This window comes from Mugil cephalus, chromosome 5 (assembly GCF_022458985.1).
Source record: "Mugil cephalus isolate CIBA_MC_2020 chromosome 5, CIBA_Mcephalus_1.1, whole genome shotgun sequence".
Classification (NCBI taxonomy): Eukaryota; Metazoa; Chordata; class Actinopteri; order Mugiliformes; family Mugilidae; genus Mugil; species Mugil cephalus.
The window spans coordinates 26,636,892-26,661,215 of NC_061774.1; the positions used below are offsets into that span (position 1 = coordinate 26,636,892).

A 24,324-nucleotide genomic window follows, 5' to 3' on the forward strand; every position below is an offset into this window, starting at 1 on the left:
GAGCTTTGGTGCCACCACATTACTGACAACGGTATCTGTCAGGGAGCCCTGAACTGATGGATGGTTATTTGAATGCATACAGCAGTACCATTTAAAGAGCTATGACAACGTTCACACTAATAGCTCTGAAAATGGCGCTGCAGTCTGCAACAAACCGAGCGGTCTGTCCGTCCGTCACAGCATAGCATTGACAGGAGGTCACGCACAGAGTCGGTTTAAACGTTCAGCAACACTCTGCAAGGCACAAGTCACTGACCACAGTTTAGCTTCAGTCTGGACGGTATCGTGAGAGATTTCATGTCCTGGAGCACAGCAGTGGAAAAAAATGTTAGTGACACGTTTGTAAACATGTAAAAATGTCCTGATTGTCAGCAAATAGTCTGGAGAACAAAACAGAAATAATAAGTCAGCTTTACGTTGATAAAAAGCCTCTTCTACCATCTGCACATAACACACACACATCTGTTCCCGCCGTGTGCTTTTTCTCAACTCCTTTGTGCACATTTGTTTGTAAATGGAAAGTTTCAGATCCACTTGTGCATATCTGGCAGCAGCGTTTGTAACCTGGAAGCCAGATCACCGTCCTTTGGCCAAACTGTTTTTGCTGCAGAGAGTTGGTCTGGAATCCATCCACTGAGAACTGATTACGCTGCTGCCGAGATCAGCTGGGGAGTTGAAATTGTTTGGAGAGGACGTTTTATGGAGTGTTAGTTTACAACAGAACGGCTGTGATTGGTTGTACCACTGCCCCATTTGTGCAGATTATTATTTATCTCTCTGTATCGACTGAAACGTCCCATAATGAAATCGTAATGTTGTGTTACCAGACTCACACTGAACTACGCCAGGTTGGAAAGTTTGTACAGTCGACAAAAAAAAAACAAAAAAAACAAAACTCTCCTTTTAGACTCATTAAGCAGAGACCAGACCCCAAAGTTTACGACATAAAAGTGTATTCTACTAAAATATACAGCGCAGCTAAAAAGAATTTGGACTCGAATAGTCTTCTGTCTTGTCCATGATGTTTAGGAAACTGTAGACATCCTGAAATGTTCTTTTTGGAGAGCAGTGTAGTTGTTCACTTTGGAAACACTTCTGAACAGATGGCCTCGCAGTCCCTTTAGCACCTCGCTGATATGTAATATCCTGAATAAACAAACACCAAATCATAGTATTTCTGTTTCATTTGTTTGACTGTGTTCTGTTTGTCGACTGTCAGGACTCGTGTAAAAAATCCACCGATGTTTTGAGTCATGCAGAGAGGCGCATGTTCAAGCTTTCGGATCTGGTTTAGTCACGAAATGGATCTGAGAGGCTGGTTCGGGTTGGGGTTAGGATTTAGAGTTCTGGTAGGATTAGGTTAGCGCCCCCCTACCAACCAAAATGTTCCCAAACAAAGTGCTTAAAAAGGGTTAGTAAAGTAAGTACGATGCGTGCATACAATAAAAAAAAGAAGTGCTAGGATAAAAACACAAACACGTACTTGTGGACATCGGAGTTAGGGCTAGAATCTCTAAGGGTTTTTGGGGGTTGGGGTAAGATCGAGGGAAAACAAAACAAAAGAAAAATGATGTTTTGAGTCGTGCAGAGAGGTGCATGTTCAAACTTTAGTCATCAAATGGGTCTCAGAGACGGGTTAAGGTTATGTTATAATACTTTAATGCATGATCTAAATGTAGAATTATAACGTAGAGATGAATGAAAGGTGATTTTTAGAGTAAGCGTTTATTGCTGGGGATATTTTGACTCGCTTTCCTTCCAGTGCTTCAAATGCACAATTTCATTTCAGTTTGAGGAAACTAATTTCATCTTTCATGATGAAGCAAATGTTGTGTGCAAGTGTTGTGTTACGTATCTGCCAGACTTAAAAAAAAACCCTCAGAGGATACAAACAGCGTTAAGGAGCTGTGTAATTAGACCCAAACGTTCATTCAGCAGCAACAAGTGGACCAAAGAGGGAAATAAATAAATAAATAAAAAGAATCTGCTCGTCCTTGTAGCCTGGTAACTCCTCTCAGTCTTTAACCTCCGTCTAATCCTCTCGAGTTCTTCCCCCGTCGACGCTCTGAGCCGAGCGGCGTCATTTCCTTCCCAAAATGACACATTCTGCACGAACGCCGTCTAACCTGACATCATCTTTCATCAACCCCCTTTCACAGTCATCACAAATGACGATAATGAAAATGACACGGCTGTTTTCTGGATCTGCTGCTGGACTGGAAGCTCAGAAAACTTGATACATAAAAATATCTTCACGAGTTCTGGGGAGTATCGCTCTGTAACCTGTAACCCACGTAGTTTTAACTGAAACTCGCCAGAACTGTGGATTCGTCAGGGTTTAGCAACACACAATGAAAAGATAGATGTTATAATAGAGATATTATTATTGCACAATTCAGATTACAACATGGTCTCAAACGTTAGTTCCTCTTCTCTGCATGCTGCTAAACTGCTCCTCAAGTCTCATTAACTTTTAGAAGAAAGCTGCTCTCATACTGATCGCAAACACAACAGGTCATAAACATAAATACATACATACATACCATGCAACTGTAGAGTGAAATTATTTCCACCGTAATGTAAATGTGGAGACCAGAAGTCATTAACTGTTTATATGCAAACCAAACAAGGGCCACGATGAACTGAAGCAATTTAAATCCTACGCCACTGACTCACCAGCACTCGCATTCTCTGCAATATGTTTTTGGGCTGTTGTTGAGTTAAGAGGATTAGAAAACAAGTGGGAGGTTGGCTCTGATTTATATATATAAATAAATATATATATATATATAATAACATTTGGTTTGAAGGTTTTAATCTGAAGGTTAAGACAAATCATGATTTAAGAATAAAAACAAAAGATTAAAGTTGACACCTGTCGCTGCTCCGATTTCAATCAACTGCTCCCTGACTCTGAATGAAATAAAGGTGTAGAAGTTGTAGAGCAGTGGTTTCAAACATGTGGCCCGTGGGCCAGAACTGGCCAGTCAGAGGAATAGGAGAAGAATAAGAAGGAAGGAGGAAGAGAGAAAAGAGGATGAGGAGGTGAAGACGGAAATGGGCGAGGGGAGATGAGGATGAAGAAGAAAGAAAGAGGAGGAGGAGGAAGATAAAAATGAGAAAGAAGGGAGAAGGGGGGAGTAGGAAAAGGGGATGGTGGAGGAGCAGGGGGAAGAAGAAGAAGAAGAAGAAGAAGAAGAAGAAGAAGAAGAAGAAGAAGAAGAAGAAAGTGCCCCCTGAGAATAGACTGGACTGAATGTGGCGCCCGAACTAAAATAAGTTTGACACCTGGTTTAGAGACATAGAATATAGCTACAATGAAGTGTGCAGCTCCCCCTGGTGGTGGGCAGCAGTACAGGTCATAAGCCCCGCCCCCTACATGTCAGTAGATCGGTCAAATTTTTCAGAAGAAGACATTTTGTTTTAGTTGTTTGATGCTATAATAAGTGCAGCATATAATCTAACATTTCATTGATGCATTGGTGGAGGTAGAGTTGAATTTTAGGTTTTTGTTTTTCCAAGAGACAATACAGCTTGAGTGAAATTTACATATATATAAAAAAACACTTGCTGCTCTTTAGACCTTTCATGTATTTACTCCACACGATACATGGTGCAGAAAAGAACAGACTTCCAGGCGTAGCAACTATCGAACATGTGAATATGCGGAGGCAACAGTTTGTGTTCGGTTCTCTGTGTGAGTCACAGACACTTCCATCAATAACAGTGTTTTCTCTGCAGACAGAAATCGTTTTGTCGTAGCGGGAAAGAAAAAGCCCCTCAGCCACCGTTTCTTATCTTCACATCACTTATCCTGCGTCCTTGTCCCGGCCGGCGTAAGGTAACGATCAGTCACACGGTCATTCAGAAACATTTCAGGGAAAACAATACCTACTGCTTTTTTTTAAAAATAAATAAATAAAAAACAACGGCCGTGAAGGGAGGCAGCCTTTTTTTTAAAGGGGCGGTTAAAGCCGGGCTTCTAAAAACTGAAAAGAAAAAAAAAAAATCTATTGGAACCAGTTAAAAGGCCTCATTATTGTTTTCGCTCAGACGGCCCGAGTGTTTTTCCAACCCTGGAACTCATCAGAGACGATCGGCCCCTGAGCAGATCAACAGCCAGAGAAGATTAGCAGCCAGGTCTCACACACACACACACACACACACAGAATGATAAGAAATGAAAAGTAGAACAAAGGGAATAAAATCAAGTCAAAGTCGAGGCTCTATGAGTCGGCGTGAAGGGGAAAGAGACGAAGGAGAAGGAGAAGCTACTGAGGGGAGAAGAAAGCATGAATAAAACGGAACAACATCAAGGAAGCTAGAAACACACACACACACACAGACACACACACACATACACACAGACACACACACAGGTAGCAGGTAATAGAAAATAAGCTGAAGGAGGTGGAAGGCTTTCATCAATACCACTTATCGCTAAAGTTACGCCGTCGCGCTCACAGACAAAACACAGACACCTGCAGATCCATGCGAGAGTCTTAACACTAAACATGAACAGAAAATAAATTTAACTGGAGCCCTGGAATCAGATAGAAACCTGAGCAGCTGTTTGCACAAACAGACGCACACTATTAAACGTTGGAGCTGGATACAGGGAACCATAGACGTGTTCAGATGTCGTCTCTTAGGCCTATTTTTATTCACTTTCATATCTTTAAGTTTGTTCCTACATCATCTTAAATGTCATTTCTTTGACCTTAGAAAACTGAAATCTTTTTGAACTGTTGCAGAACATCTGGTTTGGATTCACAGTATAAATACCTGCAGGCAGCTCCACATTTCCTCTAGTCATCTGCCTGGTTAGCTCTGTGAAAAACCACTGACAAACCCATCGTGATGTCACCCATTGGTCCATGGTCGCCATGTTGGATAAACTTTACTCCTCCTACATGTAGATATTACAAATGTTAGACATGGGGGTTGTGTCAGACGCTACTCTCCGCTACCTGTTAGCTCAGGCTACCACCTGTCACTCAAAGCGGGAACGCCCTTAATTATGCAGAATTTCAAACCTTAATAATATAAATAAACGATTCTCTGACACAAGTTATCTCTTGTGACGCTGGACAAGCTCCAGGTTTTTTCAGCAAGAAACATTAAAAAAACGTTCATTCTGACCACGCCCCTAATAATAATCTTAATAATCCGTGCCTTTGAGAGTTGGGTAAATTCCAGATGCACTTTTATTTTTTTAAATCAAAAGTACAAAAGTCGGCTTTGGATTTTAGAATAAAAATCAAATAGTTTCTGGTTTGAGACGGACCATTTTTCTTCCATACACTTTCAGTGGTATAACTAATAAAAGACTGACCAGGCTGCTGCATCCCGACACAAACGACACCAGTTTTCATGGTGATGCAGGCGTGAATGTTGTGCGTTTAAAACGTTTCCTGACTGAGTGACGGAGCTTTTTGTTTTTGTTTTGTGAGTGAGAGAAAGTGTGCGAGGCGGCAGACTCACTTGATAGAGCCTCGAGACGCCCTAGACATACAGCAGCTAGACAGGCACTGGCCTGGTGTTGCAGAACCAGAGCAGGAGCTTGGAGGCAGAGGAGCAGCCACTGGAGATGCAGGAGGAAGAGGAGGAGGAGGAGGAGGAGGAGGAGAAGGAAGAGGAGGAGGAGGAGGAAGGAACAAGGGAGGTAGAAAGGATAAAAAAAGGAATGTAAAATGGAAAAGGTATAAGATGCAGGAGAGGAACACAAAGAAAAATGGAATAAAATCCAATGAAAAGAGAGACGCACATGAGCATTAAACAAAGGAATAAAGGAAAGAAAACCAAGCAAAGAAAAAGGAAAAACAGGTGGTTGAACAATGGAAAGGAAGACGAAAAGACAAAATGCAGAAAATTTAAAGTGCAGACAAACGAGGGAGGAGGAAATGTGGCAGAAAATAGTTTAAAAGACGGGAAAGATGAACGAATAAACCGAATGTATCACAAGGTAGAGGAGGAACCGAGAACAGAGGGATGAAAATACGTGATAATAAAAAGGAAAAGGGCAGGAAGGAGGGAGGGAGGGAGAGAGGGGGGAGAAAAGGAAAAACAAGGTTAGTTTACACCCAAACCACCAATCAGAAAGCAGGCGAGATTTATGTGTGTGTGTGTGTGTGTGTGTGTGTGTGTGTGTGTGTGTGTGTGTGTGTGTTGGTTTAAAATGTCCATTTGATCCATCTCAGGTTGTCGTGGTTCTGTGTCTTGTTTCATTATGTTTGAGTTTCCTGTTTTATTTTGTTGAGTTCCTCGGTTTCCTGTTTTGTAGTTTAGTCTCTTTTGTCATTTCGTCTTGTTTAGTCGTCTCCCTACGTTTGGTCACCTTGGTTTTCATGCTTTTCCCTCTGTGTTTTTTTGATTCTGAATTACCTGCGTCTGCAGCGCCTTCAGTTTGACTGTGTTTCATTAAACACTTTTATTTGGATGCATTTTTAAAAGCACAAAGAATAACATGCACATTGTCTGTGTGCAGATACAGGACGGAGACACAGCTGCAGTGGCTCTAAAAATGTGAAGATGCTGAGAGTGGTGCAGAAGCAAAAGGTCAGGGAAGTTATTAAAATCACGAAGCAGAACGAGGGGCAGTAATACATCCTACAGTGTCAGAATTTCCTGAATAACAATAATAATAACAACAGAAAACAACAGAAATAAGCACAAATGGATAAAGAAAGCTCAAAGTCCTGCCAGGCGGTTCTCTATGAATAAAGTTACGTCCATTTACTGTAAATGTGAACTGAGTTACCACCGGATCGTTCTGAGCAGCTGGAATATATGTGTGTATAATTAAAAAAATGTGATTAATTTAAGTTAACTATGTGATTAATCGCAATTAATCGCGATTAATGTTTAATTAATGTTTTAATCTATTGACAGTTCTAAATGTGGAAAAGTCTCAGTCAATTTAAAAAACTTTGCCACACTTCCATCACTTGTCACGAAATTATAAGCAATGAAAAAGAAACATTTTTAAAACACAAAGTTTTAACAAAAAAGAATCTCCGTGCATCACCAACGTAAATTTATCTCCTTTTATCTTTATCAAAACTCAGTCAGTGACTCAGTGAAAATTGTGAACATTTTGCCCAAATGTGACATTTAATGAGCTCAACCTTAATCTGACCCACATAATGATCCTAGACAATTTAAAAAAATAAAAATAAATAAAAACACTCCTGACCCACAGACATCAACAGGAAGTAAAACACTTACAAACCTGTGAGTGGACAGAGAGACAGACAAAAGAGAGGCTGAGAGAGGATGAGATATCAGATAGAAAAGGCTCCGGTGGATTTCTTTGTCATCAGTGTGATGTGCGACTGAGGCTTCTTTCACGCCTCGCTCTTTGTTCTGAAACGAGGTCGGTTTGGGGTTTGTTTTGGGGGTGAACACAGCAATCGCTCTGCGCCCTGGAACAAATCAGCTGAGCTGAGAGCGATTAGAGAGGGCTGGCCTCAGCACTGCTCGCTTCGAGTACGAACACACGTTAACCCCGGACCGATACGACGAGCTGAGAATCAGAAAAAACCGAGCAGCTCACCTGAGAGTGTAGCAGCAGCAGCAACATGCATTAAGATGTTTGACCAAACTGAACCAAACTAAACCCCAAATTTCCCACAAAATTATCACAAAACAGTGAGTTTGGTTCCTGTTCCAGGGGGGTGGGTGATACTGAGTGCTGCTTCCTTTTTGTTGTCTCTTTGTTTAGTTCTTCTATGCGTCAATTTAATTATATATGTACATCTAGTTATGTTTGTGTCTCTATATGTCTATAAGTATGTGTTTACATATATGTTATAGTTACATAGTTTTATGTCATGTATAAATATTACTATTTTATAACTTGTCATATTATAGTATATATTGAATTAACACAGGGAGTTTCTTTGCATTTTGTTTCTATTTTATTTCTTTTATTCTGTGTTCAAATAAACTTTCATTCATTCATTTAAAATTTTGTTATACTTTGCACCATCAACACCCTGCTCTGCATATACTCATGACTTGCACAGTTTAAAGAAGAAGGCAGAACTGCTCCTCAAATGTGAAGCCAAAGCAGGTAGAGCTCCCCCTGGTGGCTGGAGGCTGCAGCGTAGGTCTTATTTGCTGTGTTTAAAATTAAGCATTTTATCTTAAGATGCATGTTTTTCAGAAGCACTATCTCATGTATTTTATTAGGAACCACAGCTCTAAACTTTACAATTCTCTGATGGTTTATTATTTATAAGTCATGGTGAAAACTATAGAAATAACCGTTGTTGACTATATAGAGATGCTGATAATGACTCATAAACCAGGTTAATTGGAGCTCTTTGAATTTTACTTACCTCGTCCAATCAGCACTGGAGCCTGTTCGAAGTGTAATTTTGCATTTTCTACTCCACAAGAAGCAAATAATCTGCGATTATTTTAGATTGTTTAAGCCGCTAGCGCTAACGAGAGAGTTATGACTCATGAATGCAACATGAGCAGTCAATTATATATTTGTGGTTTCTTTATTGGTAGGTTGTTGGCTTGAATCCCGTGATCAAACTCCCCCCTGTGAGTTTAGCAAATGTTCACAGAGCACTAACAGCTTCCTTACTTTCTCTTTCTGCTCCAAACATCGAGCGCTGGTGAAGGGAACTGCGCCTTCGGCAAACTTTGCCTCTGACTAAACAACACCAATAAAAGCATTACAATCAAACAAAACCAAACGGTCCTAAAACGCTCTGTTTGCAAAACTTGCGGACTGGGATCCTTTGGGTGTGTTTGGGCTCCGGTCCAGCCGCCGTCGGGTCTAATTGGAAATGGATCGGTGTTTAAATGACTTACAAGCAGCTCTGCTTTAAATTTGAGAAAGTTGGACTTCAAAATGTGTACCAAATAGTTTTAAAAGTATGGTTTGGTTTCCCCTCCGCTCAGTGTATCATAACCTGCCATCTGTGCCATCATGTGTGGCGCGTTAGCTGCAGTTATTTGGTGTGGTCGAACGCAGACGATGCATCATAGCAGCTTTTGTCCTGACAGCCTGTAGGCAGCGCTTCCTGTTAGGGTTTTTTTTTTTTTTTTTTTCTGTTTGATTTTGTTTATATCCGCAAGACAATGCTTTCCAGACACACACACATTTGCATCGTGCACACGTAGCGTGCGGTGGCGAATGCAGCCTCTGGAATGAAAACGTAGACGTGCACAAGTTCCATCTCTCGTCTTCTCCCCTCAGACAAACACACACCTGCTGCCTCCACCTGGTTTTATCACTGCACAAGCGTGTGTGCAGCACAACGCGCACACACACACGGTCGCACGCTAACAAGTAGTAAGTGTGGTATTGCTCCGAGTCTATTATGGTGTGTAACCAAACAAAGAGATGCCACACACTTTGAAAGCTGGTAGAAATATGCAGCGCGGTGCATTTCATGAAGAGAAAAGACAGAATTAAGAGTGTGGGAAAAAAAAAAAAAAGAAGTTGAGATTGAGAGAATTTGAGTGAAAAGAACGAACAGTTCTGGGAAAAGACGAGCAGACGAGCAGAATCTGTCTAAACTGGTCTGGATACCTGCACTTGATCGTAGCCGCCCTGTAACGCGACGACTCCTGCGTCATGATCTGCAATAAAGCGTAATTGCGGGTCGTAATCTTGGACTCTATATAAAGATGGACAAACCCTTAGTGACGATCGAGGCAGTTTGTTGTCGTCATCTTGGCAGCGCCCGACTCCTTCGAACTCACGCCAAGCTCATTAAGAAACGGTCAAAGAGGTAGACGGTAGACGGCTACACAGGTTACCTACTCTCCTTCAAAGTAGCCACAGCTTAATGTTTGAACATGATGCCATAAAAGGAGAAATTAGGTATAGAAACCATAACTGTTACTGGATCCTGCTGCTGAGGTGGACTGGAGGCTGCAGTATAGATCATAAAACACTAAAATGCATGTTGAATAAATCTCTTTCAATACTGGTTACAGTCATTTTAAGTGAGAGGTTTAATTTTACTTTGATTTTACTAATTTGATGCAATAGAAACAGGATGTAACATCAGGATAAATGAGTGTTGCCATTGACAACTACTCCAGGAAGCAAAAAAAAATTAAAAATAAATGTGGTGTATAATCCAACATGTCTTTGTAACTAGTGGAGGTAGAACAGAGCTCATTATTAACCAAAGTCATTGATGTTGTGACTGATCAGACTCTGGTTTCAAACTCAATAGCATCAGTTTGACCAGCAGGAGGAAGAGGAGATGTGGCGTCCATTTTTACCACAATCTATTATATTTACCCTCCCGTGGAGTCAGCCTCTAGTGGTCATTTCAGGAGCTGCAGCTTTCATTTGTCACCCCCAGGAAAGTTGCTTTTTTTGCTCATAATGAGCTTCAGTTTCAGAGTGAGCACAGAGTAATAAAAGTTGTAGAAACATTTGGGTTGTATACGTATGTGTGTGTTTTATATGACTCGTGTGTCTTGGCTTTCGCTGGTCTCATGCTTTTCTCATTAGTTTTGTCAGTGACGCATGAAGCTTCTTCTTGTCCAAAACTCCACGTGTCTTAAATCTTCAGACGGGATAATATGCACTAAGGTGTGTGTGTGTTGTGTATATATATATATATATATATATATCATTTTGACTCTCCTCCAGCTTCCTGCCTACACTACAGACGGAGCAGCGGGAGCCTGAGTGGCAGCTGTATATTTTCAGCCAAAGCTTATATTCTCAGCTGGAGGCATCTTGGTGAATAATAACGAGAATTCAATACGAAAACAAACCTGGCTGTTAGAAGTTTTCTGTGTCCCTGAAACGCCTCAGATGCTTCAGCTTCAGGGAGGAAAGAGATCATCACCTGGTGATGTTCTTTTTTCCTTTTGGATGCAGGGTTTAATTTAGTCTCTTTGTTAGACCCAGAAAATGAACCCTGGTCGTTTGGTTTAAGGGGAAATTACGATGAAATGAAACAGAAAACTCATTTAAAAAATGATGCATTTCATTTCATTCCATTTGTTAATTGTTCCTCAGACAAAACAAAGGTTTAGAAATCAGCCACTCAGCAAACGGATCTTTTAAAGTTCAGCAGTTCAATAGGAGCAGAGCCTTAAGCTTAATTACAACCTGCCGCCACTAATCATCAGGATTTTATCTCCTCGTTCTGAAATTTAATTACTTTTCATGCCGTTTTAAATGTTCAATTCATTTTAATTGTTTTTGTACTAATTTTAACCAGATCACTGTAGGAGGAACATCGTTTACTCTCGTTTGACTTTTCATTTGTTTCTGCAGCGTCTGAGCTTTGTTTCAATATAAGTTCCTTTCTGCAAAAAAACTTTATTGGTTTAATAAGTCAAATCTAAAGTTAGACTCTGGAAAAATGGATAAATGTTAAAAACTAGGAAGTTTTATATTAGAGAGAGATTTAAAATGAACTGAACCTTTTTTCTTTTTGGATATTAGGCCATAAATCATCAACTGTTTTTCTAGTGGGTTTTCCAAAATGTTCATGTTTTGTTAGTTTTTTGTGTTTTTGCATAATAACCTATCGATACCAATCTTCTCATATTCAGAATATTCTTCCTTCTTGCCACAGTCTCCAGGAAACTTTTCCCTTGTTTTAAACTCAGCGTTCAGTGTTGTTGTTGTTGTTTGGGTGCAGACTTTGACCTGAGTGGACTCAGAGTATTATGATCTTTGGTGAAGTGGTAGCAGTTCACTGTCACTTAATACAACCAACCTGAACATGCACACTGCACAGTTTACTAACTAGTTGTTGCAAAGCGAACATGTTTAGTCCCATGATTTAGTTTTTTTTTCTCCTACTTCGAGTTTTTGCAGCTTTGACACGAGGCAGCGAAGAAGATATAGATGTTCTGAAGCTACAGGGACGTAGTTTTAGAAAAAATGAGGCTTAACTGAAGGAGAAAATACCTGATAAGTTAATATAAAAGGCTGTTGTATGACAAAGGTAAAAACACACAAATAAAGAAAAATTAAAAAGGAGGAAGGGATGGTTATTTGTTACTGGCCAGTTGGATTCACATGATTTTGGTCCATTGACACTAACAGCATTAAAACAGAAGAAGAAGAAGATGTTTAGACGCTACAGGGACGCAGTTTTGCTTTATCTACGCTGCAAAAACAGCATCACTAGAGAGAAGCAACACATTCTTATATTCAATCAAATCATCTTGTATTTAAAATCTTGAAAAAAAATCTTAGAATAAGCCCAAAGTTCTTGTCTCGGGAACAAAATATAAGATGTATTTCTTTCGATAAAAGGATTTTTTGCTTTCCTTGTTTACAGTGAATGTGGACATCCCTGAATAATGTGTCTGTATCTGCACAAATCAATGAAGTCTGAGGCCCAGATTCTGGTTCATAGTCCTATAGGTCAAGTCTCTCTGTAAGAAACCAGATAACTTTAACTTTCACTGTCATTGTTTAATTACAGAAGCTTTAATGTACTTCGAGTCCCATCAACCAGCTCCCACACTAACCCACTTCCTCCCACTTCCTCGCAAGCGTTTAACAACTCTTATCGTATCTCAGTTCAGAGAACTGGGTCGGATGTGGAGCCGTACCCAAGCTGCATCAATCCAAAGACAAATTTGTCACATAAAAATAACCCTGTTAAAAAGAAGAGACGGTTCAGTTTAAAAAACGCTAAAGAGCTAAATTAACTCCAAAGGAGACAATTAGGTTTTAATTGAAGTACAGAGTGTTTCAGTGTTTAATGTGGGAGATAAAACACACGGAGAGACAGAGATGTTGCCTTAATGAAGTCTCAAGAGCTACTGAAGTCTCAGTCAGGCGCTTCCAAAACTGGATCCGCAACATACGCCGACCCGGCATAACATTATGACCTAATATTATGTGAGTCAGGATGATGACTCCTAACAAGGACAAAGTAGATTATCACAGATTCCTAAGAGAAAAGATGAAATGAGACACAGAAGGAACCTGGAGGAAAAACTATAGTGTACACATCGATCAGGCATAACATTATGACCACTTTTCCAGTATGGTGTAGGTGACTCATGAGAGAATGGACTTCTGAGGGGGTCCTGTGGTGTCTGGTAACAGAATATTGTTAGTGGAGGCCTTTTAAGGGGAGGGGCCTCTGTGGATCATCCCACAAATACTTGATCAGTTTGGGATCTAGTGAATTTGGAGGCCAGGTCAACACCTTGTGCTGTTCTTCATGTTTTTTTGAGTTGTTCCCAAAGCGTTTTTGTGTGTGGGTGCACGGTAAATATTAAACTTCCACTCATCAGGTGCCATTGCTATGGGGCGGGGGTGTCCGGTCTGGTCTAGGTGGGTGCTACACGTCTCAGCAACTTCCACATGAATGAATTCCAGGTGCAAACGTTCCCCAGCAGAACAATGAACTGTCACAAGATGCTCAACAGTTATTTACTCCTCCTGTCAATGGTCATAATGTTGTGGCCGATCAGTGTATGTGCAACAGTTAATTATAGTAGCAGCAAAAAAGAAAAATGCAGGAATTGGTTCATTTTATCGAAGTTTAAAACTGGTCTGTGAGGTGCTACGTCTAAGTAACATCCACATGAAACAATGCCAAGTCAAAGGTCCCGGCAGAACACTTCTCCCATCAGTGGTCATAATGTTATGGCTGATCGGTGCAGAATTCGAGGCCTATTTTTATACCTCCACCTCAGAGAGAGTTTGTATAATAACAGGTCATATTTAGCAGCATACCATGCTAAAGTAAATACTGGCACGGTGATGAGATTTATACTTCCTGACACGGACAGTGCTCGTAAATCAAAAACTCGGCTCTAAACTGTATTTTGAAATTATTTTGTTCCTCCTCAGCGTTGGGCCCGGCTGAAGTCACTTTACTGCTATGTGTTTATAACCACCTCGGAGTTTTATTGCGCGGCCGGTTAATGTGTGCGCGCGGTGCAGGAGAGTCCAGCTGTGGAAAAAGGCCTCGGCCTCGCTTTGTTTTCTCAGCTCTCAGCAGGTGGCGCGAACTCTCACGCAGCACAACAGCTTGTCACAAATGATGGAGATCACCCATTAATTCAGAGCTTTAACACAAAAAATGTTAAAAAAAAACCCTGACGTAAATCACGCCGCCTGTCGTTTACTGAACCGGAGAAAGAAATCCAACACAAATATGAAGAAGGAACACATTCTGATATCGCTTTCGTCTATAAAAAGTTCCTTCGAATGCTTTTTTATTCTGCGTCTCTATTACTTTTATCTCCATCATTACCCAGATCCTTTAATTCTAATTTTCTACCTCTTCCTTCCTTCCTCACTCTCTTTTTATGCCCCTTTCTCCTCTCCTCACCCCTTTGTTCCTCCCATTCCTCCCTCGTTTCCTCACCTCCACCTCGGCCAGAGCAGAACTGCTTCTTCGACAAAGTTCTCTCGCTCGGCGCCGACAGCCTCCAGATATATGACTCCGGTGAGACTATAAACACTCAGCAGGCGAAACTGTAGCTGCAGAGTGTGTGTGTGTGTGTGTGTGTGTGTGTGTGTGTGTGTGCGCGTTGTTAATACGCCTCGGAGGATCGAAGTATTGTTGTGTGTCGTTCTTCTCCGCTCGGCCGATTCATCATAATCAGCCGGCGTGTTAAGCAAACAGCTGCTCGTCTTCGTCCTTTCAGAAAGCAGCATGATTTACAGCGGGTTCGTCTGCTTCGTCCCCACAAAGCTCCACGTGTTTTATTTTATTTGTCTCCACATTCTCATATTGATCGATGTTACGGGTGAAGTTTGGAGCCGGAGTCTGAGAGCGGAGCCACGTTATCGATGACCCGTCCAGACCGACGGCTGATTGTGTTTAATTAATACTCTGCTCTACATCCACCAATTACAAGGAGCCATTGATTTATGCACTGCACTCAGTTGTTTTTTTTTTATCTATTCCTACTCTCATGGTCCTACGGCTGCTTCACTTAGTTGTTGTCAATGGCAACCGTCAGTCATAGCGATGTCACATCCTGTTTTTAAAGCGTCTTCTTCGCAAAATAGACACATAAACATTCATCAGCATTATATGAACTACCGGAAATGAGATAACCCATATTGAAAGCAATTAGTTTTAGTTTGACCCAAGTCCCATCGACTAACACAGAGGGGGCGGAGCTACCCACCTATGGAAGACAGTAACCTGATGTCACTGATAAGGCCACGCCCCCTTATGGCTGAAAACAAAGGAGAAGTGGCTGCGTTGTGTGTTGTTCTTTGAACAATTTAAAAGATAAAAGTCTGACATGTGAACGTATGTGGCCAATCACTTTAAACGATGCTAACATTAGCTAACGTCAGTCTTCACATTTGTTAGTTATAATGCTGCAAATTCAAATTTCATGTTAGAAGTGAAAGTCGATGCTGATCTGAAATGACAGTAGTAGAGTTACGGTTGGCTTTGACATACGGCCCCTACTTTTTAAAAGTTTTTCTAGGTAATGTCGCCGTTTATTGCTCTGCAGCGACGTTATGTGTCTGCCTGGCTAACGGTAGCCATTTCGCCCGCTTTGAATGCTAGCCGTTGAATGCTAACAACATAAAATAACTACTGACTACGGGGGACGTTTGTATTTACTGCTAGTGGTTCGTTTTCACCCAAAAGGGGGTGTGGCCTAATTTGCCACTACCACCTATACTGCAGTCAGACACCAGGGGGAGCTATACATGCTTCGGTTTCACTGTCATGTCGTCCAATTTTCCTACAGCCTATGAGTGAAGATAAGTGCCTTTTTTAACTGTTTATTTATGAATATTTACTGTCATGTGCAGCGACTGCTGACAGTTGATGTGACTTTACAGCAAAGTTGATCACACACATTGATTCCATCCATTGTGCCTCCTGCCCGTTGACATACGGGTCTAACATAAGAAAGTAGTGAATGGGTGACTCTGATGAGATCAGCAGGTCAAAGAATAACCGTGACCCAGGACCTTTATTCCACGACCTACACTAGGTGAAGAGGTGCAGCTGCCAGCGATTCACGATTCACAATATACGAGCTGAATAAAGCTGAAATACTTTCCTGCCCTGACGCCCTGGTAACAGCTATGTTAGCAGGCTAATTAATTTATTGTGCAGACACTCCTCTCTAACTCCAGCTGAGCGTTGCCACATTGCATTGACAGATGAGTTTGAATAGCAGAGCTGCAGACTGGGGGGCTGCAGAAATAGATTAGTGGCTGTAAGGTTACTGATTCAGATCCACTTCACGTCCTTGGCCAAGGTGGATGGATGGATGGGTTAAACGCAGAAAACTGATTTCCTCATTCCTGTGTAGATTGTGTGTAGACACAAACTGCAACCTTTTGGGATTCATGTACTACAACCATTAGAGGCGGGTAAATTACAGGAGTTTCCCTGGAGAAACAACAACATGAAAAAGAAGATTGTCCGATATATTTTTAATTATTTTTTAACCTAGAAGTCTATAGTTGCATTTTTTCCCCCTCGTCTAGTCGGTTTTTGGCCCGTTTCATTGAACAGTATCAATTTAACACAACGTCAAGTTCTGCTGAAGTGACACTGACTTAGAGCTGTGGTTTATTATCCATTTATTATGCATTGTTTCCACAGATACCACAGCTGTTACAACATCAGCAGTTGGTCTTTTTTGTCGTTACTAGACAAAAACTGAGCTCAAAAGGGTTTAATATGAGGAATGAAGGTGAAATTCCACTTTTAAAGCTTTAAAGATCAGCTAAAAGTGAACCCATATATGCATGTAGATATTCATAACTTGTTCCTTAATGCTGCACTGCTGGAGGAGGGTTTTCACTTTGAATGTGGGAAATGACTGATGTGCTCATTACTCCGCTGAGCTGCACTTGATTATTTCTCCAAATAGTTTTTGGTTGGATTGTTTTTATAATAGGTTGTGTCACACAAAGGAACAAACATGGTTAGTGACTCTCAGAAGCCGAGTGACAATTTGTTTTCTACTCGCATACACACTAGTTCCCTCATCCAGGTCAGACATCCTGATGCAATTTCACATTTGTCACATTAATATGCTGCTGACAAACTAATAAAACTGACAATGCGTCAAATGTAAATTTGATTTACACTCTTCCTAAATCAAGTTTGAAACATGTATGAGTTGTATTCTTTTATCGTCCCGTAACATAAACATTCAATAAATAAGCTGCTGCTGTAAGTTGAGCATCGTCACATCTGCTCGTCGACTCAAGTAACAAAACCACCTGCTGCCATATGCAGAGTTACTACAGTCACTACTTTTTTTTTTTTAGTTTTTCTTGTGTAATCTTTTCGTTTAGCCTCCAGATTCTTAACTGGTATCCGCTAACGCTAGCAGAGGAATGGTCTAAATCCCCTGGACAGCAGTTCACAACTTTACCAAACGTGGTAACAGAGAGACTATATCCAGGCTACAACACGCCTTGAACTATTAAATGTTACTGATGGTGCTGATTTATATAGGCTAAACATATCTACAGTGCACAGTATTGATAAGCTCACACGGTTTATGTAGCGACAAGGTGGCCGAGTGTTTAAGGTGGTGGTCTGCTAATGCAGTCATGGGTTCTAATCCCATCCAGGTTGTTTGTCAGGGGTCATGGTTAAGGGTGCACGGCCTATCTGAACCTGCAGCCCTGTGTCGCAACTGTACGTGCACAATATAAACTATTAAGCTATATTAATTGACATTGTGGTTCTTGGTTTTTTGTCCTTGATGTCAGTGAATGCACCATGCCAGAGACGGATGTTATGGTAGAGCTGAGAGTTTGCAGAGTGAGATTCGCATATTACGTCAGACTAACAGTGTTGATGGTGTTGACATGGGCTATGGCCAACGGTAGCGCCGGTTCAAGCTTCAATTACATATAGAAAAACTACATATAGAAAAAATATGCATGCATATTGTGGCATCTCACACAAAAGAAGCTAAGGATAACTTCTTTTGTGTGAGATGCCACAATATGCATGCAGGTCAAGAATATAAAGTTCATTGTTGCAAAGCGTTAGTTACTCCTGTGTTTTTTATGCGTGACATCATCAACATCGTTCAACCTGGTCGTATCTGGATTATTTTCCTGGAGACAGCAATCCATCCCACCGCGTCAGTGGCGCTCAATTATTTGTATTTTTTGCCTAAACCCAGATGCATCAAATCTGAGATCATCCTCGCGATCAGCTCGTGCAGCACCGGGGTCGGGGTGACTCTGAGAGCTCAGGTCAGGCCCCTGGGTTCTCTTGTACTGAACCAGTCAGTGAACGCATCTTAGGCCGAGCTGACATTTCTATGGCATTTTAAAAGCAATTACCTGAGCTGTGATTTTTTTTTTTTTTTTTTTTTGCTGGACCCCTCCTCTAACTGTCACTGTCGGACTGAATGGCCTTGATTTAATGGAGCGTGGATGAGAGGTTATATAAAAAAAACGTGGACATAGCGATAAAATTCTTCAGCGGGACTGAGAGCGGGCTGAACAGGTGGAGGAAATAGCTTTTCCCTTTGTAACTGGCACTTAGCGAGGCACCTCCACCCTTTTTCCATCTGTTTTTAAAGCACATGAAAGAGTGTCATCATCCCTTTGCTCTTAAGTGTTGTCATTTGAAATGCGATGATTGTGCAGGATGTCAGATTGTGAAGGACTGGAGCTGAAAAGTTGTCTCTGATAAACAGATGGACCAGTCATTTTACAGTGGGAAGTCCAGACAGAAAAGAGTTAAAAACACTCAAGTATTTGCAGTCACAACTTGAGTGCAGATATTTAATTTGTGCATCTCTGAAACTTCCTGTCTCCTGGAACGACACACGCTGAACAAAATAAAGGTCACACAGTTTAAAGACTGAGTGCAAACCACCATCGGGGGAGACGCCGCACTTCACAAGGATCAATTCAGTCAACATCATTGTCGGGATCAATGCCTCCCCTCACACCAGAGACGACGCTAATCCGCCTCGTCGGTGTCGGCATCAAACGCTCGGGTTTCTCTACGTATCTCAGACAGGTTGATCTCAGAGCAGCTGCCTGCTTCTTAATTAGCCTTCGCAGAGTTCAGTCCAGGATCCTGGAGTAGAAACTCACAAAAACACAACTAGAATCTAGAATCAGAGAGATTTTATTTTGCTACAGGTTTTTTATTCTTCTCAACCGGGTGCAACATTATCTAAACATGATTTATCGCAGAAAAATCTCCACCGGTGGGAAAACTTTGGATTTTTAGGAGATCACTGTCACACACTGACAAAAAAAAGATTAAGTTGCATAAGATTAATAAGATGTTCTACCGACCCAGTGGCATGAACTGACAGTGTTATCTACTATACTGCTTTTGCATTATTGTCTTAAACCCAAAAAGTGTCTATATACAGTTCTGTGCCAGTGTTGAAGATAAAAAAAAAAGACCTGATTCACCAGGTTTTCGATGCTACAGAGCCACAAATACAGGAAGGTGGCAATATTTTGGATAGAAATTTAATTAAAATTAGTAGATCTGCAACGAGATCATACCAGAAATACTGCATGAATAAAAGGACCCGACCTGTTAAATGGAATCGCTCTAGGTTTATCTAAGCACATCATTTATAGCTGAACTGAATTATGTGGCTTGTCCTAATACAAACGGTCTGACTTTGTGCAGATAAATTATTAAGTACATTATTTTTACATATCCTCGTGCATAAATATAAGACACACTTATCAACTCTGCTGCTGTGGGCCTGCGTAAAATGTGTAATGTGCAGCATTTTCATCCCCCTCATTCTAAATTTCAGGTTTTAAGAGCCAGAGATTCGAGCCGTTCGAGAGCTGTACCTACAGGGCAGAACCAAAGCTGTGTTCAAGAACACAAAGCGACATGCAGGTTTTTTTGTAAATGATGCAGCACTGGAAGCAGCCTAATACATATAATCTAGCATATTGGGCAGAACAAATCATTTTTTCCTGCTTTCTGGTGGAACCTGCTGTGAAGTTGGATGGGAGACATTTCCATGTTGCTCATATCAGAGCGTATAGTCACAAAGAGGTTTCTGACTGGTTGACTGATCCGGCTTTTCAACCAGTTATTACGTTTTTTCCGAGTGAAACAAAGGAATTAAAGCAGAGGTGCCGCGGTCACTGCCCACGCTTTCCTTTCTTTCTGCCGCTCACAGACCCCACGGCCTCTAATGGAGACGACACACTGACGGCTGATAACCAACAATCTGATTAGCTCATGTTTCAGCCGTCACAAAGGATCGGTTGGAAGGAGGAAATGGTAAAAACTGATTTGAATTAATTAACTAAGAACAGCAGAGCGTGCAGCTAACTTCATTTCACTGCCTCTTCTGCTTTTAATGACTGACATGAGCATGTGTGTGTGTGTGTGTCGGACGGCGCTAGAGTCATTGTGCGATCGGGATCCTCGTGTCTGCATCTTTTCAGCAACAAATAAATGTCACCGCGAAAGTCACACGTGGCACCTTCAGTTATTAAGACGCAACATGGCAGCCGGCGTTGGTGCATAAATTGGGGTGGAAGATCTCCAGCCGCGGTTCCAGGCGGCTGCTTCTGCTTCTGCTCTGGTGCGACCGACTGTCACCGACTCCACAGCGACATATATGGTTGTTTGCACATTTGTGATCGTGTGGGGTGTAAAGAGCAATAAAAACCATCTGCGTAAGAGGAGGGACGGGTCTCAACGCTGGCATTTCACCCGGGAGACTGAGGTTTGTGTCTAGGAACAAAACATGATCTGCGCGACCTGTGATGACTATTTCTCATACTTTTAAGTTCGGCTTCCGGAAACACACTGGTTACAAACTGGTTTCTTTCTGAGATTCACACAGAATTACATGAAAACTAGAAGACAAATAAATGATTTCAGGTGTAAAAGTCATGTGCCTAAAGTCTGACATGCTCATAAGGTAACTCACTCAGTCTTTACCACGTTTGCCTCTGAACCAGTAGAAGAATAAGTTGTTTCCTTTTTTCCTTTTTTTCATTTTGTAAAGTTCTTCCTGGGTGTTTATTGTCTTGTTTTTCTTCTTTCTTCTGTTTCCCCTCTGTTGATTGATGGATCGGTTTCTCCTCGTGTGCTCCACCCTCATTAGTTTCACCTGTGTCTCATCAACCTCAGTGTGTGTGTGTGTGTGTGTGTGTGTGTGTGTGTGTGTGTGTGTGTGTCTTACATAAGCCTTTTCCCTTTGTTCACTGTAAAGTCATCTGTGATGTCACCTCTGTTTGTTTTATAATCGCGTTTCCTCGTGTTCGTGTCTTGGTCCTTAATGTTTTTTTCTGTGTTTTTTTTTTAATACCCTTCTACCCTTTTATGCATCTGCAGCTTGTAAGTGTAAATTAAAGTGATTCGTCTCCACCTAGAGTTGCCAACTCCCTGAGAAATAAAGAAGAGACACCCGGGGGCCGGACTAGGACAAAAAATATCTGCTCTGCATCGGCAAAACAGGCAATAGACAAAATGATGTAATATTCAGAAGTGTGATTTTCTTTCATTTCTGTACATTGTCCCTAACGGCCTACATAAAAAAACGGCCCAACATATTTTTTCCAGGACCAAAAAGTCGTTTTAGGCTAGATTTCAACTCCACCACTGGGATTTTAACAGGGATTTTGTTAATAAATATGGGAAAACCCTGTTTCCACCTCATTCCTCCCTTTAGCGTCCTGCACATGTGTTCTACTTCACTGGAAACTTGACTCTTCCTTCACCTTTAAGCACCATGATTGCACCGAGACAACATGAAGCTCTGCACACACAGTTGCCAATGTCAGAGAACATACACAACATACAAATATTGCACAAAAACAGAGTTAAACAATCACGGAAAAATCAACTTCCGTCATTGGCGCGTCAACGTTCATGGCCGCTCACCAACTTTAACTAAAGCTACTTGGTTATGACTGAAATGAGCGACTCCAGCTCAGAGATGAACACGAACATGGAAAAACATTCTGAATGCTAAACATCCGCACATTAGCATTAGCATTAGCATACTTACTAGTAATCTAACTTCTAGCAATGTGACGCTATGAAGAATCGCACCTACACACTTTCTGTGTCCTGTGTGTGCTTTTTCAACAAACCGGTCACATTTTGCATCTAATAGGAACAGTATCTCCATCTGAGATAAGAGGGATCTGGAGAAGACTCATAAATCATGATCTGATCAGAGCCATGCATCACTTTCCTTATCACAATCCGCCCTTGTACTATGTGAATCATCTTTATATGTGTGAAAAGCTATTTTTATATCTGACGTGTCGTCAAAGAACCTGAACCGTGCGCCTCCAACGCCGGTGACATTAAACACTGCTCCTATATATATATGTATATATATGTGTGTGTGTGCAGGGTTTGTGTCCACATCACAGCCTTTACACATGAAGACGTACGTACTCGAGCTCGTCTTGTTGAGGCTTTGAAACCGCCCACATGTCCAGGTTTCATCTCTGCAGGGAGTCCAAACTTTAACTAAGAGACGACTTCCTCCACACAGCCACAAATCCCTGAAGTCCAAAGGTGTCAGTGCACCGCGGAGTTCCTATCAATAGCGCAGCAGGCGGTGGGATGAGGGAGTGTGCAGGGGAATATATCGAGTCTACGGCTCACGAGCGGAACAAACCACAAAATTATGATGAAATATTTTCACTAGAAAAGGAGAAAGATTCACAAATGTCACCAGGTTCTCAGCTTATTTCTAGCAACTTCTATTACGCGAAGGGATTTTGTTGAAAATGCATAACATGCACGGTTGGAGAATTCAGCCATGGGGGGATAGTGATCGTCATTAGTGCCCCTCGAACATTTTCCTGTTCTGCAGAGTAAATTATACATCTTTAAGTTTTAGGCTTTGATGCCTTCGGCCCCAGGATTTTTGAGTCCATTAGCTGAGTCACACTTATGAAGAAATTACAAATAAGACTTGGGAAACATCTGCTACATAAGGGTTTATACACCGATCAGCCACAACATTATGTCCACAACCATAGACAGTATAAAGACGGCGCCGCCCGTATACGTAGCATCAGCTTGGCCGATGCAATGAAGTGGAAACGTAATGTCCATATTTATATACAGTCTATGGGAACAACTCAAAAAGCATGAACACTTCACTAGTGTTTTATCGCTTTAAACCGTAGAAGTAAGTAAACATTCATCCAATTTAAGGAAAAAGTGAGTGAACAAATGCCAACAAAAATAATAATTTTCCGAGCAGCTCAATAATGAGCATGAAAAAAAACAAAAAAAAAACAAGTGACCAATAAACTCTGCAAATTATTAGAAGTTCAACTGAAAAGCCACATCGCTGACAGGATGTCACATTAGTCTTTCTTTCCCATGACTTTCTGAAAATATGACAAATCACACACGGCCCCCAGATATTATCATTCTTGAGCAAATAATGGCGATTTTTATTTCAGTGCTACTCACTGGAGAGTAGAAGAACGCGAGCGCAGATCAGTTCCATGTGGACTGGCTCACATTAGCGTCCTGCTCTCAGTGCTCGGTAGCAGCGCTCTGATGATGGTCCAGAAACGTCAGGAGGGGAACGAAAACTTTGCACGTGCTGTCGACAGAACGGACGTTAACTGATCGGGGCTTCTGTGCTGGTGTAAACACGTTCATTGATTGCTTACAATGAGCTCCAGCTTCATAACGTCTCGACTTGTCATTGCAATTTTTGAAATTTAAATGGTGCGTCTGCTGCCTCGTTGCTGCGACAGCGAGCGCGGCGCAGGGTTTTCCACAGGGAGGCAAGTCTATGAAACAAATTGTCACCGTGGCTCCGTTTCCAGTCTCCGAGGATCGGAGGCCTCTCGGTGTTTCATGGACCACACATCATAAGTGACAGCACACACAATTTACTACGACATTTTATGCTTAATATTGTCCAGACTGGTTCGTAATCATCTTGTTTTCTCAGACGCTCTATGAATAAAAATATTCCAGAAATCAAAGATGTAGAGAAAAAGACGCTAATGTCGTAGCCTGGTCCACTTGATAGTTGCACGTTTCTGCTTCAGTATTTACGACAGCAATTTTCAAATTGATTGTTTTGGATCAATAAAGAGTCGCTAAAGTTAACTGAGGAGGTCCAGAGATTCAATTTATATAGGATCTATAGGATATAAAACAAATGGCAACAAAAAAAAAAGTACTGCAAATTATTAAAAGGTCAACTGAAAAATACCACAACACTCACAGCACTTCAGGTTTTTCTTTCTTTTCAATAACTTTCTGAAAATGTTACAAATCACTCACCAGATGTTACCATTCGTTACGAACTGATCGTTCTGGATCAATAAAGATGGAACACGTCAGTGAGAAGTTACCTGAGGAGGTTGGGAGATGCAAACATTTGTGCGACACGTAT

General features: G+C 41.3%; 1 protein-coding gene across 2 annotated transcripts in view; it reads right to left on the bottom strand.

Annotated features, from left to right (window-relative positions):
* Positions 1-24,324, bottom strand: part of htr4 (5-hydroxytryptamine receptor 4) — a 187,257-nt gene that overhangs the window by 22,635 nt on the left and 140,298 nt on the right. Inside the window, exon 7 of one of the 2 annotated variants that reach the window (XM_047585265.1) lies at positions 5,485-5,584. The exons of the other annotated variant lie outside the window; for it this stretch is intronic. Coding sequence (XP_047441221.1) covers positions 5,521-5,584 — 64 coding nt within the window. The 3' untranslated portion in view covers positions 5,485-5,520. The remainder of the gene's footprint in view (positions 1-5,484; positions 5,585-24,324) is intronic. 2 annotated transcript variants of the gene reach the window in all.